The sequence below is a fragment of the Peromyscus californicus genome, unplaced genomic scaffold (genome assembly GCF_007827085.1).
Source record: "Peromyscus californicus insignis strain IS unplaced genomic scaffold, ASM782708v3 Scaffold_7__1_contigs__length_154581171, whole genome shotgun sequence".
NCBI classification, from domain to species: domain Eukaryota; kingdom Metazoa; phylum Chordata; class Mammalia; order Rodentia; family Cricetidae; genus Peromyscus; species Peromyscus californicus.
Genome location: NW_026294595.1, coordinates 139,739,990 through 139,757,618, shown reverse-complemented (window position 1 = coordinate 139,757,618; position 17,629 = coordinate 139,739,990). Strand labels below are relative to the sequence as shown.

The 17,629-nt window shown below is 53.4% G+C and overlaps 1 protein-coding gene across 4 annotated transcripts in view; it reads right to left on the bottom strand.

Moving 5' to 3' along the window:
* The window catches only part of Slc12a5 (solute carrier family 12 member 5), a 39,188-nt gene extending 21,559 nt beyond the window's left edge, over window positions 1–17,629 (bottom strand). For 2 of the 4 annotated variants that reach the window (XM_052724766.1, XM_052724767.1), the window contains exons 1-6: window positions 17,492–17,629; window positions 4,499–4,593; window positions 4,033–4,164; window positions 3,650–3,796; window positions 2,805–2,859; window positions 2,203–2,333 (exon numbers count right to left, since the gene is read on the bottom strand). In XM_052724766.1, coding sequence (XP_052580726.1) covers window positions 2,203–2,333; window positions 2,805–2,859; window positions 3,650–3,796; window positions 4,033–4,164; window positions 4,499–4,593; window positions 17,492–17,612 — 681 coding nt within the window. In that variant the 5' untranslated portion in view covers window positions 17,613–17,629. Of the gene's footprint in view, window positions 1–2,202; window positions 2,334–2,804; window positions 2,860–3,649; window positions 3,797–4,032; window positions 4,165–4,406; window positions 4,594–9,805; window positions 9,999–17,491 lie in introns of those variants that run through there. The other 2 variants (XM_052724768.1, XM_052724769.1) reach the window with 2 other exon arrangements.

Here is a 17,629-nt window from a genome sequence, read left to right as displayed (position 1 = left end):
GGGTAGGTAAATAAATCTGATATTTCTACTTAAACTACAAAGCTATTTAAAAAGATGGCATGGGACTGTAACATGTTTCAGTGATGGAAAGCACATTCAGTATGAATATAAGCCATGGGTTCAATCCCCAGCAGTAAAGGTGGGAAAGGCATGAATTTATATGGACTGACTCAAAAACTACCCACGGTGAGCACAGTGGTACAGGGCTTATAATCCCAAACTATGGGAAGCTAGGGCAAGAGAATTTGAAACCAGCCTGAGCTACATAGCAAGACCTCACTCATTTCAAGAGTTTAAAAACTATGTGCAGTGTATTGGGTGAATAAGGTCAAGTTTTAAAAAAAAAATGTATCTTATGACCTCATTTTTATAAATTTATATGTGAAAATATTTACTCATGTGTGTTTATACAACTGTAGATGTGTTTGTAGGGATATCCATCTACCAGTGGTACCAGGCATGTCTGTAATCCAAGCACTCAGGAGACTGAGGAAGGAGGATCACCAGTAACAAACCAGCCTGGACCACAAGGAGACCCTGTTTTACAAAAAACAAGCTGGGTGTGGTGGCGCATGCCTTTAATCCCAGCACTCAGGAGACAGAGACAGGCGGATCTCTGAGTTCAAGACCAGCCTGGTCTACAGAGAGAGTTCCAGGACAGCCAGAGCTACACAGAGAAACCTTGTCTCAAAAAAAAAAAAATGAAAGAGAAGAAAACACAACAAAAAAGGACAATGGAAGCTTTTATTGAATAACTAAAATGTGACACCTTGCACATTCATATTTTCTAAAATGTCTACATTAAGCTTAAGATGCTTATATTTATGTTACTTTTTATTTATAAATAAAGAGAGTTTTCAGGTTCTTAAGGAAATATTTATAGGTGGAGTTGTGCTTTACAAAAACAGAACAAAATATCATACAGAAGAATAGAAACGTGAGAGACACACACTAAAATGCTTGTGATTTCACTGGATCATTTTCTCCCTTACGTTGCTATTGTTCAGTGTCGGGCAGCGGGCAGAACCGTTTGATAATGCATCTAGAAATGTCCTTAGTCACAGAGGCCCACAGTGCTCACACCAATGTGCCTCCTCAAACCCCCAATCCCTGATTTCTTCTCTTCTGCCCCCAAACCAGAAGCTCTGGCTCTGTTGGTTTTGGTTCCCGAAGGCCATGGGAGACAGTGGACAAGCACAGACCCTGGAAGCCAGAGGAAGGCAGGCTCACGTCCCTCAACATGTTCCTGAGACTCTCTGACCTTGCACTTCTCATCTGTAAAACAGCCATCTTCTAAAACATGAGAGATTCGTGGGGAGGGGGGAAACTACTACTCTGAAAGTCTTAGGGCTTGCAGAGGACAGGGGGCTGGGAAACGTTAGCTCCGTTTTTTCTTTTCATTTGTGACAGGACCTCTTGCAGCCCTGACAGACTTCAAACTCACTATGTAGCTGAGGGCGATCTCATACTTATTATCCTCCAGCCTCTCGGGTGTAGAGAGTCTATACGGTGCTGAAAAGCAAAGCCAGGGTTTGGAGCATTCTAGGCAACTAAGCTGCACCTCTTTCCTTAAACCAAGGATCCCTCATCTGCACCCACCCAAACAGAAAGAACAGGAGGCCTAAGGCAGCTGCCCTGTCCTTCAAACACAGCCCAGACACCTAGCGTCTCCCCATCAATCACTACTCCTAACAGCTCTCTCGCACGGGTCCTCATGGATCTCTTTTACAATCTAAGGAGCATCTATCGGGTCTCTGCAACTAGCATCGAAAGAGTGTTTTGCGTGCTCCCTGGAATGTGGTGGGCTCTCATTATTCCAGCTGTTATTTTAACTCTTACCAACCCACCTGCCACCTCACCCGTAGCTGAGTGACCTTGAGCTAGTGATCTATCTGCCTTTGGGAACTTCTCATTTGTAAAATGCCATCATAATACTTAAACCTCTAAGGATTCCAGATAATGACTGTAAAGCACTTGGAGCTATGCTGAGAACTCAGTGGGTACCTGATAAACCACAGCTGTTTGTGTTACATAATTATTGTATCTTGTCTCCCCAGCCAGACTGGGAACTCTTTCGAGACAGACCACATCCGACTTCTCTTTGGCCTTAAGCAGTGGCCTGACCTATAGCAGGTGTTCAGGGAATACTGGTTACGTGGCTGACAGCCTGAGACCCCACACCTCCTCCTCTCCCCCTCTCACCAGCAGGATCTCGATGGTTCCCAGGATGTACATAGCCCCAGCAAAGGTAGTGCCCAGGTAGAAGCAGAGGCCCACGGCACCCCCAAACTCTGGGCCCAGGGACCTGGAAATCATGTAGTAGGATCCACCAGCTGCAGAAAAAAATCTAGTATCAGCGAGAGGGTCATAGGGCCCTGTGAAGCTCTGTGGGGAGCAGAGCTTAGGGACAGAGGGCAGAAGAAGGTTTCTCTAGACCTCGGGCTGCAGCCCCAGAAAGGAGATCTAGCCAACCACTCTGCATGGAGCTTGCAGCAGTAATTATTACCATGTTGCTAATTACCCCTGTAAGGAGGTCATGGCTCAGAAAATAGGATGGTAGAGAAGAGGGTCTCAGGCGGGGAGAAGGTGACCATTGCCCTGTTCAACACCAACATCTGCCTCCTTCCCTAAACCCAGCAGGCTCGCCCCTACCTAACCCATGAACAATCATAGCCCAACTCTTGGTTTGCAATACTGTCTTGGGTTGTGGGTCCTGATGGCCCACAAAGCCTGACCCTCTGTTTCTCCTGTCAATCATCAGGCCCCTGGCCCTCCCTCACTCTGCAAAGGCCCCAGGCACATACCAGGCACCACACCATTGGTTGCAATCGCGCTCATGGAAATGGCTGTGAGCATCGTCTGTAGGAAAGAGATCATCAGAATGGTGGCCGCTGGGGGCTGCAGTGGTCTGGCTGACGGCCAAGCCAATATACCCCACAGCTACCAGCCAAACCCACAGGCTCTCCTCTCCTGAAGCTTCTCTCTGGGTCTGTTCCAACTTCTACTCATGCCAAGTCCTTCTCAAAAAATAACCTCTTATTCACCATGAAAATAGGAGGGGCTACCATGCCAGAGAACTCCGGTCACCCCCGTTTGGCCCCGAGGTAACTTATAACTAAAGACAATTCACTTTTCCAGCCTCAGTATTTGCATATGTAAAATGGGAGGCATGGCTTCAGCACTGGCATCCTCACGTGCAGAGTGGTCTCAAGGTTGTGTGTGAAGACACAAGAACATGAGTTTGGTGGTCAATAGATATTGGATTTTTTTTTTAATGTGGATGGCAAGAATCTAGTTGCAAAGTTATCTGTGAGACATAATCTCATTTTGTGTGAGGAGGGACCTTCCAAAAACGTTAACTCTCGTGCAATTATGCTGAATTTTGTTTTCTTCTCTGCATTTATCATTTTCATCAATGAATCTGCAGTACTTGTGTAAGTGCACGAACATACACACATAGATCCAGGTGAAGCCTGGTTGACAGTCATCAGAGAGAAGCCTATGAGATTCAGGAAGGACTGGTCAGACCTAATTTACCCTCAAAGATCATAGGTAGAGATCCCTATAAAAAGCTCAGGTCTCACGCTTCCTCCCCTAGGCCTCAACCAAACCCCAGCTGTCTTCACTGAGCAGAGGAGGGGTCACTCACACAGGAGCAGCAGATGAAGACCATACAGAAGGACTCCATGATTCCTGCGATGCCCACCACCCAAGTGAGCCGCAGGAAGAGGATGACGCCAAAGATGTTCTGCAGGCACGGGAGGTACACGCCCATGAAGGTGCCCATGCGTGGGGCCTGCCGGAGAGGCCAGCATCAGTCTCTACATGCCCTACTCATTACCAACAGCCTAGCCCACGCCTCCTCCAGGTCCCTTCCCTTTGCCTCCCTCATGCATCCTCCATCTCCATCCTTCATCTCCCATTCCTTCCCCTCCCCCACATAGCCACTGCCCTCCTTTCTTCACTCCTCCATAAGGTCCATTTTCCTCTCCCACACTCCCTCTCCCCCCTTCTCCCCCCGCCATGCCCCACCTGCACCGGCTTCTTTTTCCCCCCCTCATTGTTCTCTGCCTCTTCATGTTCTCTGCTTCCCTGGGGCAGGTTGGTGTAGTTGGCCAGCCCACTGAGCAGGGAGGACACCATGGGACTGGTGTCCATCTCCTCCTATGGAGGAAAGGGGTCCATGTTAGGGAGCCGGAAGTTCGGGGCAGCAATTGGAGTGAGCTGGATGTAGGAGATGGGGACAAAGGTCAAGCCACTGAGTTTGGGATGCAATGGGAACAGAGGAGGAGGAAGCAGGGGGACAGGAGAAGGAAGCGGTGAGATAGGAGAGGAGGACAGGGAACCACGAGGTAAAGCCAGGAAAGGCCAAGGAGGGACAGGGGAGGCTGGGGAAGATGGTGGACCTGAGGGAGGAATGGAGAGGCGTCTACTCTTCCCGAGGGAGGGAGGGAGCACTGATGAGCCAGCGTGACTAACTGTAGCCTAAGCAGCCCACCTCAAACAGGGCCATGTTCTTGCCATCGTACTCTTTTCCCTTCTCTGTGTCGGTGCTGTTGATGAAGGGACTGCTTTCCTTGGGGTTGCCATCACCTGAGAAGAAGAGGAGTCGGGTGTGACACTGATCACTTGTCCCCTATCCATCCTGCATAGAGCTATGTGGCCACTTCAACGCCCGGAGCCTTGGGTCACATGCTGGAGAAATTGGGCTGGCGCTGTCTTCTTGCATGATTTTAGTTGGCAGCATGGATTAAAGAACCCAATTTACCGCGGGCTGTTCTGAGTGCCTGATGAACATATGTGTCCTTCTTTGCTCTTGAGGGAGGGTCCTAGTTCATCAACCATGAATCTCCAGAGTTCTTTCCTTGGATATAAATGAGCCCATCTTAGTATGTGGGTGGTGTGTGATTTTTTCCCCCTAGGGAGGACAGCAGAGAACTCTGGACTCCCAAGGATACCCTTCTGACACCCTATATTCTCCCTTGGCTGTCCTCCTACCATGTGCTGACAGAGGGGCCAGAGGAGGAATCAAACAGCCTAAGACACTGTCCCTGCCCTTAGGGACCCAAACCAAAGCCAAGAGGGAAGCTGTAGACAGGACTGCTAAAGTCTGTGAAAGAAACATGAGGGATGCAGGAGGGCACGCAGCCCAGCCTGAGAGGTCACAGAAGGCTTTCCAGAGGAAGTGACGCGTCAGCTGAGAACTGAAGGATGAGTAAGGGCTAGACTGGGGGGGTGACAGGAGGGTGTTCCAGGCAGAGAGAACCCAGAACAGTGTGCTTGATGTCCCAGATGTGGCAGCCAACAGAACAAGTTACTGCTGAACAAAGCGTGATCTAGGTAGGGTCTTAGGAAGGGCCACATGGGGGCTTAGGAATGAGCAGTGGCTTGGGAGAAGACGACTCGAGGTAGTGTGAGCCTTAAAGAAGTGGCAGGCCATCCTGAAGCACTTGGACCCCATCCAGAGGACAATGGGCAGTCATTGAATTCCAGGCCCAAGAGTGTCATGACCTGACTTGAGTATTGCAGCAAGCCTTCTGGCTTCAGGTGAGAAATGCAGCAGTAGAGCATTTCCACAATCAGGCGAGGGCTGACAATGACTTAGGTCACAGCAATATGGGGCAATGGAAAGGCTCAAGCATCGGGCATTATGGAGGCATTGCTGTGCCAGATGTCTGGGGAGGGGGAGGGAAGAATCCAGGATAATGCCTGGCGTTTCTAGCATGGGTCAATGGGTGGAATGATGCTATATCTTCATGAACTGGAAGTGTGGAAGAGAGGAATTTGGGGTGGGGAAGAGGCTGGATTTCGCTGAGGGTGATCCACCAGAGGATCCAGAAGCTGCCTGGGCACAAGGAGGGAGCAATGCCCATGAAAGAAGCTGCACACCAGAGGGGCCAAGGGTCATCACGCAATGCCAAGGAGACTCTGTTGGTGCGAAGGGTCCTTCCCCAAAAGATGTATGGTTTCCATGACCATAATTCGGCAGTTCCAGCCGTCAACCTCCTTCAGCACCAGGGCTGAAGCCCCAGCAGCAGACACCTCCATGGACGCTTGGGAGAATCACCGTTGTCCAAGTTCCAAATAAAGCTGAGGCTCTGTGGACCCTGAATCTCCAAGCTGTCCTCTCTTGGTGTCCTCATCCATCTAACATCTGCATCCTTCTCCCTGCCTCTTGGAACCCTTCTTCAGTTACCCAGCCAGGGACCCCTCTCAAGAGCATGATGTATCCCAACTTGTCTGAAAGTTGGGGAGTGGGGATAGCACCTGCTATCCCCAAAAAATACCCACCTCCACCTTGCCCACCGAGGCAGAAAGGCCTGGTTGCCTAACCAGACCACCAGCCATTCTCTCCTCTCACTGGGGTGAGTTTCTGGGAATAACAGGCCCATCCTCCCTATGAGAGCCAGCACGTAATAGATGTTCAGGAAACAGTATTTGGAGGAAAACTCTGCAAGACCCCAGAATCTGAAAAGATCTGTTTGGGACCAGAAACCAGGAGAGATGAGAGTAAGGTGGATCTTGTCTCCTTTTAAAATGTTGACCAGACGCCTTCTGCTCTTGCCACAGGAGAGTCAGGACTAGAGAAGCTAATGGGGTGTAAGAGAAAAATCTCTAGTGTTTCAGGGAAGGGCTGAGCTGGGGAAAGCTAAGCTTGGGTACCAGCTTCCCCAGCTCTGTCGCCAGCCTGGGCAAGTCACTCTCCTGTTGCAAAGGGATGCTAATTTGGCCTAACTCATAGGATGGCTAGGGGGTCAAGTGAAATAACACACACCATGGTGGCCACCATGAACAGTGGCTTGGAAGAAGACGACTCGAGGTAGTGTACCTACTGCTACGATTGCAACTACCGTTCTTAGCACACCTGGTACCCATCCAGCCTGGGCTCTTTATCCCACGTCCTTCCCTTAGCTGCAAGATTTAAGGGCTTCTCAGTCTGTACAGCTGGGGGTTTTTTTCTTAGAAGCACCTTCTTTTAGGTCCCGAACCACACCATCAGAGGAGCCCCTCCCCTCTGTCTTTCGCACCCCCTCTCAAGCCTTCCTTCTTTGCCCCAGTGAGTGGCGCTTAACCAGCTGGAAGGGGGACATCCTGGCCAGAGACCCCGGAACTAGGAGGCCGGGCACCGGTCTCCATGGCGACAGCGCGGACCTACAGCACAGCGCGCGGAGCCGGCCACGCGCCCGCACCCGCTTATGTAACGCCGCGCACAGCGCAGAGCCAGACTACAGACTACAGGCCGGATCCCGGCCAGGCAAGGAGCACAGGGCAGGGGGCAGCTTGGTCGGCTTGTCCTGGGTCCCGCCTTTCCATCCGCTGCCTGGGCCAGACGCCAGGCTCCCAGCCTCATCAGCCAAGGGCTGATTTTGTCCCCTGCCTGGAACGCTGGGCTCACTAGTTAAGGGGGATGGGGAGTGAGCGTCTGTATTCTCAAGGGAGCAGGACAGCAGAGGGGAAACTCGTCCTGATTCCCTAGAGTCAGGAGTTTAGGTGATGGGGGAGCGCCTAGAGGCACGCAAGAGGCAGACCAGACCCAGGCTGAGCCCTCCCCGCCCCCGCCCCCGCCCCCCGTCCCCGCCCCCTGGGAGCTCTCAGCCTGAATCGGCTTTCAATTAAGCTGCGGAGGCCAGATCTCGCCCTGAGGAAACAGGCGCAGGCAAAGGAGCCTCCCCCGGGGCCAGAGACTGGACCTGGAGGGAATCCCCAGGGCAGCTTGGGGAAGGAAAGGGGGCGTCAGACCCCAAAGGGAAAGGAGATCTGGATGCCAGGGACAATATCCTTGGGATCTTCTTTGGCCCAGAGGAGTCTTCATACTCTCCCTGAGGTCAACACACCCAGATCCTTCCATCTAGTTCCAGGAAATCTACACTCAGAGTCAGGGGCTCTTGGTCCTTCTTTGCTCGAACCCAGGAAGTCTTTAGTGCCTCCTACCACCTTCACCAAGAGTCCAGGGGAGACCTTCCCATTCTGGGATGCAGACTGCTTGACCCAGGTTCTGGCCACTCTTAATTCCAAGCGCTGGACTCTATATATAGAAAGAAAGTCTCCAGATGGGCCTGCTATTAACAGGGAGTCCTGAGAACTGGAAAGAACTATTAGTTAAAATTCTGCTTCCAGCACACATATGCCTCTTTACTAGGCCTTTGGCGACCCCAAAGAAACACAGAGGTCCAGTGAAGGTCGGTGGAAGAAGCAGGTGCTGAGGAATCGACAGAACCCATTCTGGGAGCAGGGATGTCTCATAGTGGAGGCATCTAAGGAGGATCCTGGGAGGAAGTAACATCCCTTTCCTTTGCTCCGCGAGCACTGCTTCACGATGCCTAGAGCTGCCGCAGACTAGACTTTTACAACCCCCTCCCCCTGCAGCCAAGGAAGCAGTGCCTGATGAGGTGACCTCAGGGTCACTGGAGAGATGAATGAGCTGGCCAGCAGTAGTTCTGTCCCCTGTATAGGACTCGGCCTCGTGGGAGAATGGGAAGGGGGTGTCTCGGACAAAGGACCAGGGATGCTGATGCCCCCAGCCTTCCCACGCCTCCACTTGGCCCTGACTGTGATCCAAAATCAAGGACCTCGGAGTCAAACCTGCTAGTGTCTGCGAGATCATGCTTTCAGCTCTTGGGGCCTTGGGCCATCTCCTGGGGAGGTCTGTGGGAGTCTCAGCCCAGAGGGTCAAGCAATGCCTAGAGGAGCGTTTGAAAGCTCTGAGTGCAGACAGCAGGCACTGGAGATGCGCTAGTGCGCAGGGGACGCAGCGCCGCTAAAGGGTGGGGGCTGGGGGCGGCTGACAGCAGTGATGGATGGCTGAGACCGCTTGGGGGCGGCGAGGGGCCTGGGAGCCCGAGGGGGTGGCTGGCCTCGAGACCTCGGAGCAGAAAAACGGCAGTGAAGGATGACGGAGAACCGGAACAGCACAAGGATTTGCTCCAGAGCCCCTCAGCTCCTGGCAAGTCTCTGCACCCACCGCAGCGAGTCCGCAGTGTCGCCACGGCGCTGGGGATACAGCCACCGGGACCCCGTTTCTGAGGCCTCACCAGGATAGCTAAGAGAGCTAACTATAAAGACTTCCCCCCGCCCCGCCCTAAAAACCATACTGCTGCCCCAGGGTACCAAGAGAAGGGGAAAAGGGTGAAGACGGGATCTTGCTTCCTGTCCTGAATAGGAACCCATTGAGAACTGAGAGGGAGAGGAAATTCAGCAAAGTAGACCTGAAAATCCACAGAGGAGGCAGCTTCAGGTTGAGATAAGGACTTCTTCCTTGGGGGAGGGGGTCCTGGTTGCACCAAGTACCCCTTAAGGGGTCACCGCAGCCCAGACGGAAGCTATCATATGCCTCCAAACATTAGAGCCATCACTCCCCCCACCTTCCAGCTGGAAGCTCAGAGCGAGGGACTGCAGCAGACTGCGCCCCCAGAAGCCACTGGTCCCTGCTCTGCGCCAGGACGCCCGGGTCCCCTCTCGGGGAAAGGAGCCTCCCTCCTGCCCGTCGAACGGCACGTCAGCCCTGTTCCAGCTATTCCATCCCCTTCCAACGTCTCTCATGTTTAACTAATCCAAGTCTGGCCCCAGGCCGCGGATCATCCCAACCCGGGGTCCCCAATCTGCCTCGGAGCGCGGCGCATTCCAGAACCTCGGACAGCGCCTAGCGCATTCCAATGGAGCAAGCCTCCCAGCGGCCTCCCGCATCCGCAGCCTGGGTCAGTCCCTGGCTCTTCTCTATAGGAGGCGGCCCCCGCTCCGCCTCTCACCCCGAAGCTGCCCTCCTCCTCGCCGCCCCCTCCCCCGCCGCCCCCGGACCACTGCTTACCCGGGTTGGCTCCCCCATCGCCGTCCTCGCAGTCCGTCAGGTTGTTGAGCATGGTGGCTGCGCGGCGCCGGCCCCGGGATGGCTGCGCCGCTTCACCCGCGCCCCTCTGCCCGCCTTTGCCGATCGCTTGCTCGAGCTCTCTCGCTCGCTCTCCGCTCCACGGAGGAAGAAGCTGCAGTGCCCGCCCGCCCGCCCGGCGCACACACACTCGCACACGGACACACGCTCACACCCGCGCGCGCCCCCTCTCAGCAGCGGCGCTGCTCACCTCATCCCGTATGCAGGAGGCGTGAGCCACTGGCGGGTTTTTTTGGGGGGGGAGTCGGAGGGAGGGAGAAGAGGGGATGAGGGGAGGACAGAGAGCTCCAATGGCCCCCTCGCAGGAAAACTGGGGGCTTGCACGGGTAGGATGGAGGGGGTGCTGCGGGGGACGCGGCCCTAGCTTCCTAGAGCAGAAGCAATCCCCCCCCCCACTCTCCGGCGCAGGCGGGGCCCGGCACGTGGGCAGGTGCCATCCCGCGCCCTAAAAATAACGGCAGGGAACTAGGTCGCGGCCGCGGGGAGGCGGCCCCGCAGCGACTGCCTGACTGGGGGTCCGAGGTGACCCCTGGAGGGAAGATGTGGGGAACTGAGGCGGCAGGGGCGGGCGCTGTGAAATATAAGGGCCCCAGGGAACCTGTCTACAAAACTGGTGATGCAAGACCTGGAAGGAAAACCAGACCCGTTCCCAGATCTCTGTCCTAGATGTTGGAGCTGAAGAAGATGGAGCCTAGGCCCCTATCAGTGAGGCACTATGCTGCCCCAGGGGCCTCAGGTCAATGGGTCTGTCTGGCCCATCCTGTTTTTAAACCAGTGGCTGCCACTAGAGGAGTTGTAGAGAACTCTCTCGTGGTGCTCAGGCTGGTTGGAGTCTCAGCATCCTACCCCAAGACAAGTCCCTGGAGTTCACACCACAGACAGGGGCTTTCTGACGTGGAATGATCTATGGATGAACCGCAGTGAAGAGCAGACAGCAGTGAGGTCCTGGAACACCACCTTTCCACCCGAGATGGTGCAGCCTCTAGGGAGGGTATGCTGGCCCCAGGCTGGCCAGGAATGGAGTGGGGGAAGGGGAGAATGAGGCCGCCTGCCGGTTAGGGACCAGATTTTCTCCTGGGGCGGGAGTGTCTAATCCCCTAATCCAGGATTGCTTTCTGAGGCTTTCCAGATCTGACATGCTCTCCTGTTCTCCTCCTCCCATCCAGCCCTGCCCCCAGAAGCTTGATTACCCTGGGACCCCTCAGCAACCCTAGAGTCCAGGCTTGAGCCAATCATGGAGACCCTGCAGAAAGTAACATCTGAGGTTTGGACCCTTTGAACTTGGGAGGTCTAAAACTATCAGTGTGAAGTAAATAGCTTCACAGTCACCCTGGCTCCTGACTCGAGTCCTCAAAATCCCAGGGCAGAAGAACTGTTCATCTTATCTAATGCACAGTTTTCATTTCATAGATGAAAAAACTAAGCACCCAAGACAGAAAATGACTGCCCATGAACACAAAGCCAATGAATGGCAGAATTCAGTCTAGAACCCATTTCCATTTACTACAACTTAGGTCACTCTTCAATAGAACCTCTTTTCAAATTGATCTTGCCTCCAATGAAAGAGACAAGAATACAATCATATCTACACTGCTCAGCTGTCTCTGATTTTCTGCTCAAAAAAAAAAAGAAGGAAAGAAAGAAAAGAAAAATTAACAGGGGTTGAGTCTGGCATGAGTGTGTCCCCCCAACCCCCTTTTATGCCCAGGTTTCAAAGATGCAGGGCTAGAGAGGCCTCTTGGCTGAAGCAGGAAGCCTCCAGTATCTGCAGATACCTTACAACGCAGGCATTTTCAGGACCTTGGATAGAGCTGACTGCCATGCTGGCTCTGTGGCATTTGTCAATGGTTTCAGACTAGGTCAACCGTGGAGTCTTCCACAGTGGACTCAGATGTTTCTGAGGGACTCACCAATATGGTGCTTCCACAGCTTGGTTTTGTAGACACCCAGATAATACGTTAGGGTGGAGAGTTAACTATTCAGACAAGTTGTGAGCATTTGGGAGTTGGTGTGATAGCTCAGTGATAAAGGGTACGTAAAACCGAGTCTGACAACCTAAGTTCAATGCTTGGAACCCAAATGGTTGAAGTAGAGAACTGACCCTTGCAAGTTGCTCTCTGCCCACACATTTTGCACACATATACAATAACAATATAATATTTTTAAGAAGGTGTGAGTATTTGGTACCCTTGGCTGTCCCAGAGTCAGTTACACACACACACACACACACACACACACACACACACACACACACACACACACACCAGCACACTACAGTCTATACTATATTACTCTGTAGAGATGTGTAAAAGGGTAAAACATGAAGTGTGTTTGTCAGAGGTGTTTTCCAGTGATCTCCAGTCTGGGATGTCCCCCTAGGGGCATATTTCTTCATCCATGGCCTAGAGCCATTGTAGCTCTGATCATCGAGGGAGTAACCTGTCTATAGGGACATGTAGATCACCACAGAAAACAGGTGAAGGCCAGGGTAACTGCTCTTTCCGACTGCCCCACTCTCAATCCTCACTAGAGCTAACCTGGAGAGCCACCTGGGATGTGGGAAATACTGATCTGTCCTATCCTCTGCTGCAGAATAGGATATTATTCCCGGACTTCAGCATCTGCATCCACGTAGTGGAAGAATGATTCCTCCCTGTCTTCTGTGGGTCTTAGATTAAGGCCATGGAGCTCTTCCTGAGGAGGTCTTGGGATATTGCTCTGCTCCAGAGACCTTGCCTAGCATGCATAAGGCCCCGAGTTCAGTCCCCAATGCCACAAAGTATCTTGGGGTGGGGGGAAGTGGCCTGGCTGGTGGTAGTGGTGCACACCAATCAGGAGACAGAGGCAGGGTTCTCATGACAAGTTTGAGGCTAGCCTAGTTTACATATGAGCGTCAAACCAGACAAGGCACTGCAAAGTGAGGGAGGGGAAAAAACATTCTTCCTGGGAAGTTCAGACCAAGCAAGGGTGGAGTCCCAAAGGGAGACCCCAAGCCCTTCAACTGATACCTGCTCCAGAAGGCTGGGCCCTCTTCCTCAACTTCCTGGTGAGGTTTTCAGAAAACTCTTTGCAAGCACCTCCTACATGGTCAGCCTTGTCTTGGCCAATAAAAGGTGGCCTTCAGCTCTGAAGCCCAGGAACCAGAATGCCCACTCAGCATACCCTCCCCAGAGCCCTGGGAAGATGAGACAGTAGAGAAAAGCCCCTGTCAGAGCTGCTTAAGAGACAGTGAGCAGGGTCCTATTTCTGAACTCAGAGTCTCTAAAATTCATACCCCCCAACCTTGTGTTTCTCAGAGAGAAGCTCAGTGAAGCTGCCTCCCACCACGTGAGGACTGAGGTGCAAGAAAGGACTTTATAAATTATTTTTCCACTTACCACTTATGATGAAATTGGAGTCTAGAAATGGAAATGGAATGGGAGGCATTTTCCTCGTGGGCTGAATTTACAAGTGGAGACTAGAATCCAGCATCTCAAACTCTAGGTAGGCCTTCTCCACTAAACCAGGATAGGGGCTGCCCAGCAGAAGCTGGAAGACCCAACTGTACCTTTTTCCCACAGTATTTCCCCCATTTGGCTCAGCCCCTACCCATCCTGATTACCACAGTATCACCCCCATGACCTACCCACCTGCTGTCATGGAGCTAAGACCCCGAGGACTCTCCTCCCCTCTCCTGCCACCTGCATGCCCTATCCTCCAGACCCCAATCCTAGCTTTGAGTTGATGAGTCCAGGGCATAGCACACCCCACACATACAGGGCTCGCTGCAGAGCACGTCAACCACCACTGTCTCCATGGCAACTGGGGGCTTAATTAACAGGCTGCAGCCCCGTCACCAAGGCAACAGCACCCCAACAGCCCCCTATTCCCCTGCAGACTCAGCCTGTCTTCCCTATTTCCCAATCTGGACCTCTTCTCATGTAACTCAACCCTAGCCTCACCCCGCCGGGAAAGCTGGGGCCTGTAGATAGCTCTGGTTCATTGAGAAGAGGGGAGGGGAGAGAGGGGGGTGAGAAAGGGAGAGGGAAGGAGGGGGAGGGAGGGAGGGAGAGGGAGAGAGAGAGAGAGAGAGAGAGAGAGAGAGAGAGAGCTGTCACCATGGCAACTGCAGCCCTGTTCATAACCAGTTTGTTGTCATGGAGATTCCTAGGGCTCACCTTGGGCTGAGGTGGGCAGTAAGGTTCTGAGTCTTGATTGAAGGTGGAGAAACCAATGGACAGCTCATGCACACATGGACACACACACACACACATACACACACACATACAATACACCATACACACACAAACATACACACATACACATACACCATACACACACATACACACATATACACACACACACATACACACATGCACATACACACACACACATACACACACTCACACACACATACACACACACACACACACACACACACACCAGCATCATTCTTCCCAATTTACAGAGAGAGAGACTGAAACATGAGATCTGAGTCTGGGGGAGACCCCACCCTTATAGATCATCAAAAAACTCTTGTCTTATTTTTTGCTGTTTGAAGTATTTTGTTTTGTTTTGGAAGAAGGATCTTTCTTCATGGTCCAGACTAGACTGCCTCAGCCTCCTGGAATTACAGGTGAGACTATTGCCACAAGCTCATCTTTAGTTTTTTATGGCAGGAAGGACCCTTCCTACTTTATACTACAGTTCGGTAAACTGAGGCCTAGGGAAGGAAAGTAGTGTGTTCAAGGTGATACCACTGAGTTTGGGCCAGAGACTGTTTAGCCCATCTTATGGTCTTGCTTCATCCCCTAGCAAAAGTTATCTTATTATCCCTCCATGAAGGCAAGCCTCAATTTCTGTGAGCCTGGCCAACCCCAGGGTACCTTTCCACTGTCCAGCCTCCCCCTGAAAAGCTGAGGCATGGGATGTGGGTGAAAGGATGTGGGCTCGGCTCAGAGATTTAAGAATATGTCTACTTCTATTCAGGGAGATACCATCAACCTTCCTTCCTCTGGACCATAAGAGGCAACTGAGGCATGTGTGCTGCAGTCCAGGGTTAATGGTACATTCGAGGCTCAGTTTCCCGCTTGCCCTTTCCATCCCCGTAGATCATAGAGCAGGCAACCCATCAAGGGCAAACCCTACAGCCTGGGCCACAGTAAAGCACGATGCCCACACGTATGTGGCTTGTCAAAGTCTCCCCACAGCCTCTCCCACCTCACACAAGCTGTCACTCTCCCTTCGGGCCTGGGAACAAGAGGTGGGGAGAGCATCTCTGAGGGGCTCACTGACTGACTCTTGTCTGCAGACTGACACAAGAGCAGCTGTGGGAAAGACACCAGATGTTACGTTCCCCCTGGGAGCACTCCTCTAATTCCCCGCTCAGTGACCTTCAAGGAGGAGGTACTTGAGGTCATCTGAGGGCTTGAGAGGTAAAGAGTCACCCAAATCATGACAAAAGGGAACTGTGAGTGAATTCATGGATACGAGTGCCCACCCCAAAGACAAAAACAGAAATATATACACCAACACGTCCATCACACACACTGGCAGTGTAGTGACACACATAAGCACTAACTCACTGAGTACCTGACAGGTCATCAAGATGTGCACACACAGCCTCAACCACAAGCACACAACAGCCCATACTCACATTCATTTGCCACGGACATTTGGACAGTCAAATTCTGAGTCTACGTTTTACTTCAATGGTGCTGGTGTTAGGGAGAGTGAATGGAAAGACTGAGCAATCACCTTGGGACACGAGTCCCCGACATCTTATTCCCAGGCCAAGGTCTGAAGAACAGGAGGAGTAAAGAGGGAGGAAAAGGAGGAGACTAGGGCCACACACCCTCATCTGATGAGCACCGATCCCTCACTGCCAGGCTCTGGGTCTAGAACTCAGAACACAAAGATAAAGAGACACGATCTCTGTCTTTGACGCTTCAACCCGCATCCACTGGGGATGTGCTCCAGTGGGCAGGCTGAAGAGGAGTGACGACGTCTTCCTGGGAGCAAGGGAAAGTGAAAAGGGTTTCAGAAGAGGTGAAGTGAGCTAAAGCTTACAGAAAGAGTGGGAGTCTTCCTAGCTCGTGGAGGGTGGAGGGGGGTGAAAGGAAGAAGCATAACCAGATGCAAATGAGGAAAGAAGGGGGATGACAGATGAAAGGGTTTGGCCTATATCCTACAGTGGTGGGCATCTCAGGAGTGGGACGGTTAGACGGGGCTGGCGGTGGGGAGACCAGAGAGGAGCATGTGCTCCTGGCTACGCCAGCGACGTTGCAGGAATCAGAGGGATGGTGACAGGCGGAGGAGAGATGCTACAGGATTCAGGATCGGTTTGGGAGGTCAGTGGCCAACTGGAACAATTGGATTTGATGAGAAGAGAAAAGGGTGACGAGACTCAGCGTGGCTGCGTTTGTTGGTTCTGAGAGGCTTGATAAGCCATTTTTTAAGTGAGAAACGAGAGGAGTTACAGCAAAGAGGGAGAGTGAGAAGAAACCCGAGTGTCCACATCCACGAGGCGGCTGGGTCACCTGAATGGAACCTGCGGAAGTCCAGACTGGAGTTGTCCATACCTTGAGGAGCCTCCTGAAAGATCCCCCTAAGAACCACGCTTGTGTTAGCTCCAGGCAAGGCCAGCTCACCCGCGGCTCACGAGCGACCCCTAGCGTCCAGGGAAGGCTCTCTCCACTCGGCCCTGGGGCCACTCCAAGCCCAGTCGCCCCTCTCCGTCCAAACACGAGGGGCGCAGTGTTAGGGAGAGGGAGAACCATGCAAGCATCCCTTGCAGAGGAGATTCTGTCTGCAACCAGGATGTCACTTCGTTTCGGAAGGCCAGAAGCATCCTTCCGCCCTCTCCACTGTAGCTGCGCGTGACTTCCATTACAAGATCACTGCACTGGGCCCCCCAACTCCCGCTGAGCTAGCTCCTCCAAACCCTTCAGGAGCTCTCCCTCAGAGAGAGCTGAGTCCCGGGGCATCGAGACTGGGTCCTTTGGCAGCCTTCCTGGACCTAGCTGTCCAGGACTCAAACTTCCCTGTCTGCGGTCTCCTTTAGGGGATACCCAGGCGTTCCTGACTCTACAAAGAGGCAGAAGACTGGAGAATCCGCTGAGCATCAAGGACCCGCTGACGTGGCTCTTGCCTCAGCGACCCCACCCACCCAACCTGGCCCCACTCTCATCCTCCGGGCAAAACCCATTCTGGCTGGCCCCCCAAATCGACATAGGCCCGCTTCCCCGCAGCTCTGGACCGCCCCCCAACCTCATAGTCCCCGCTCTCTCTCTCCCTCCTACTCCCTCTTCTCAATGTCCCCCACCTCCTCAGTGCTTGGGCCTACTCCCGTTCAGACCCAGACCCAACCCCTCGGCCTCCAGGTCTCCCCTTTTCCTCTCGCCCCTACCCCCAGCTCTCTTCCTGGCCCAACTTGCTCCCCTGTGGCCCCGCCCACCAGGGTCCGGCCCCGCCCCCTCGCCTTTCCCGCTGGGGCGCCCCAAGTCCTTGGTCCGCACTCCTCCCCGCTCCCTGCAGCACCCCTCGCCCAGCCCAGGCCCCGCCCCACCCCGCAGTGGCCCCGCCCTCTCGCCCCGCCCCCCGGCAGCCCCGCCCCCCTGCGGCCTCTACCTTTGACGTCTTCCCTTGGGAGCCGGCGGGGGTCGGCGACCGAATGCCGGCGAGACTCAGGGTCGGCGGCGACAGCTGGCGCCGCGGGGGGCAGCGAGGTGACCGTGAACCTGCGGCTCATGGCGCGCGGGGCGACGG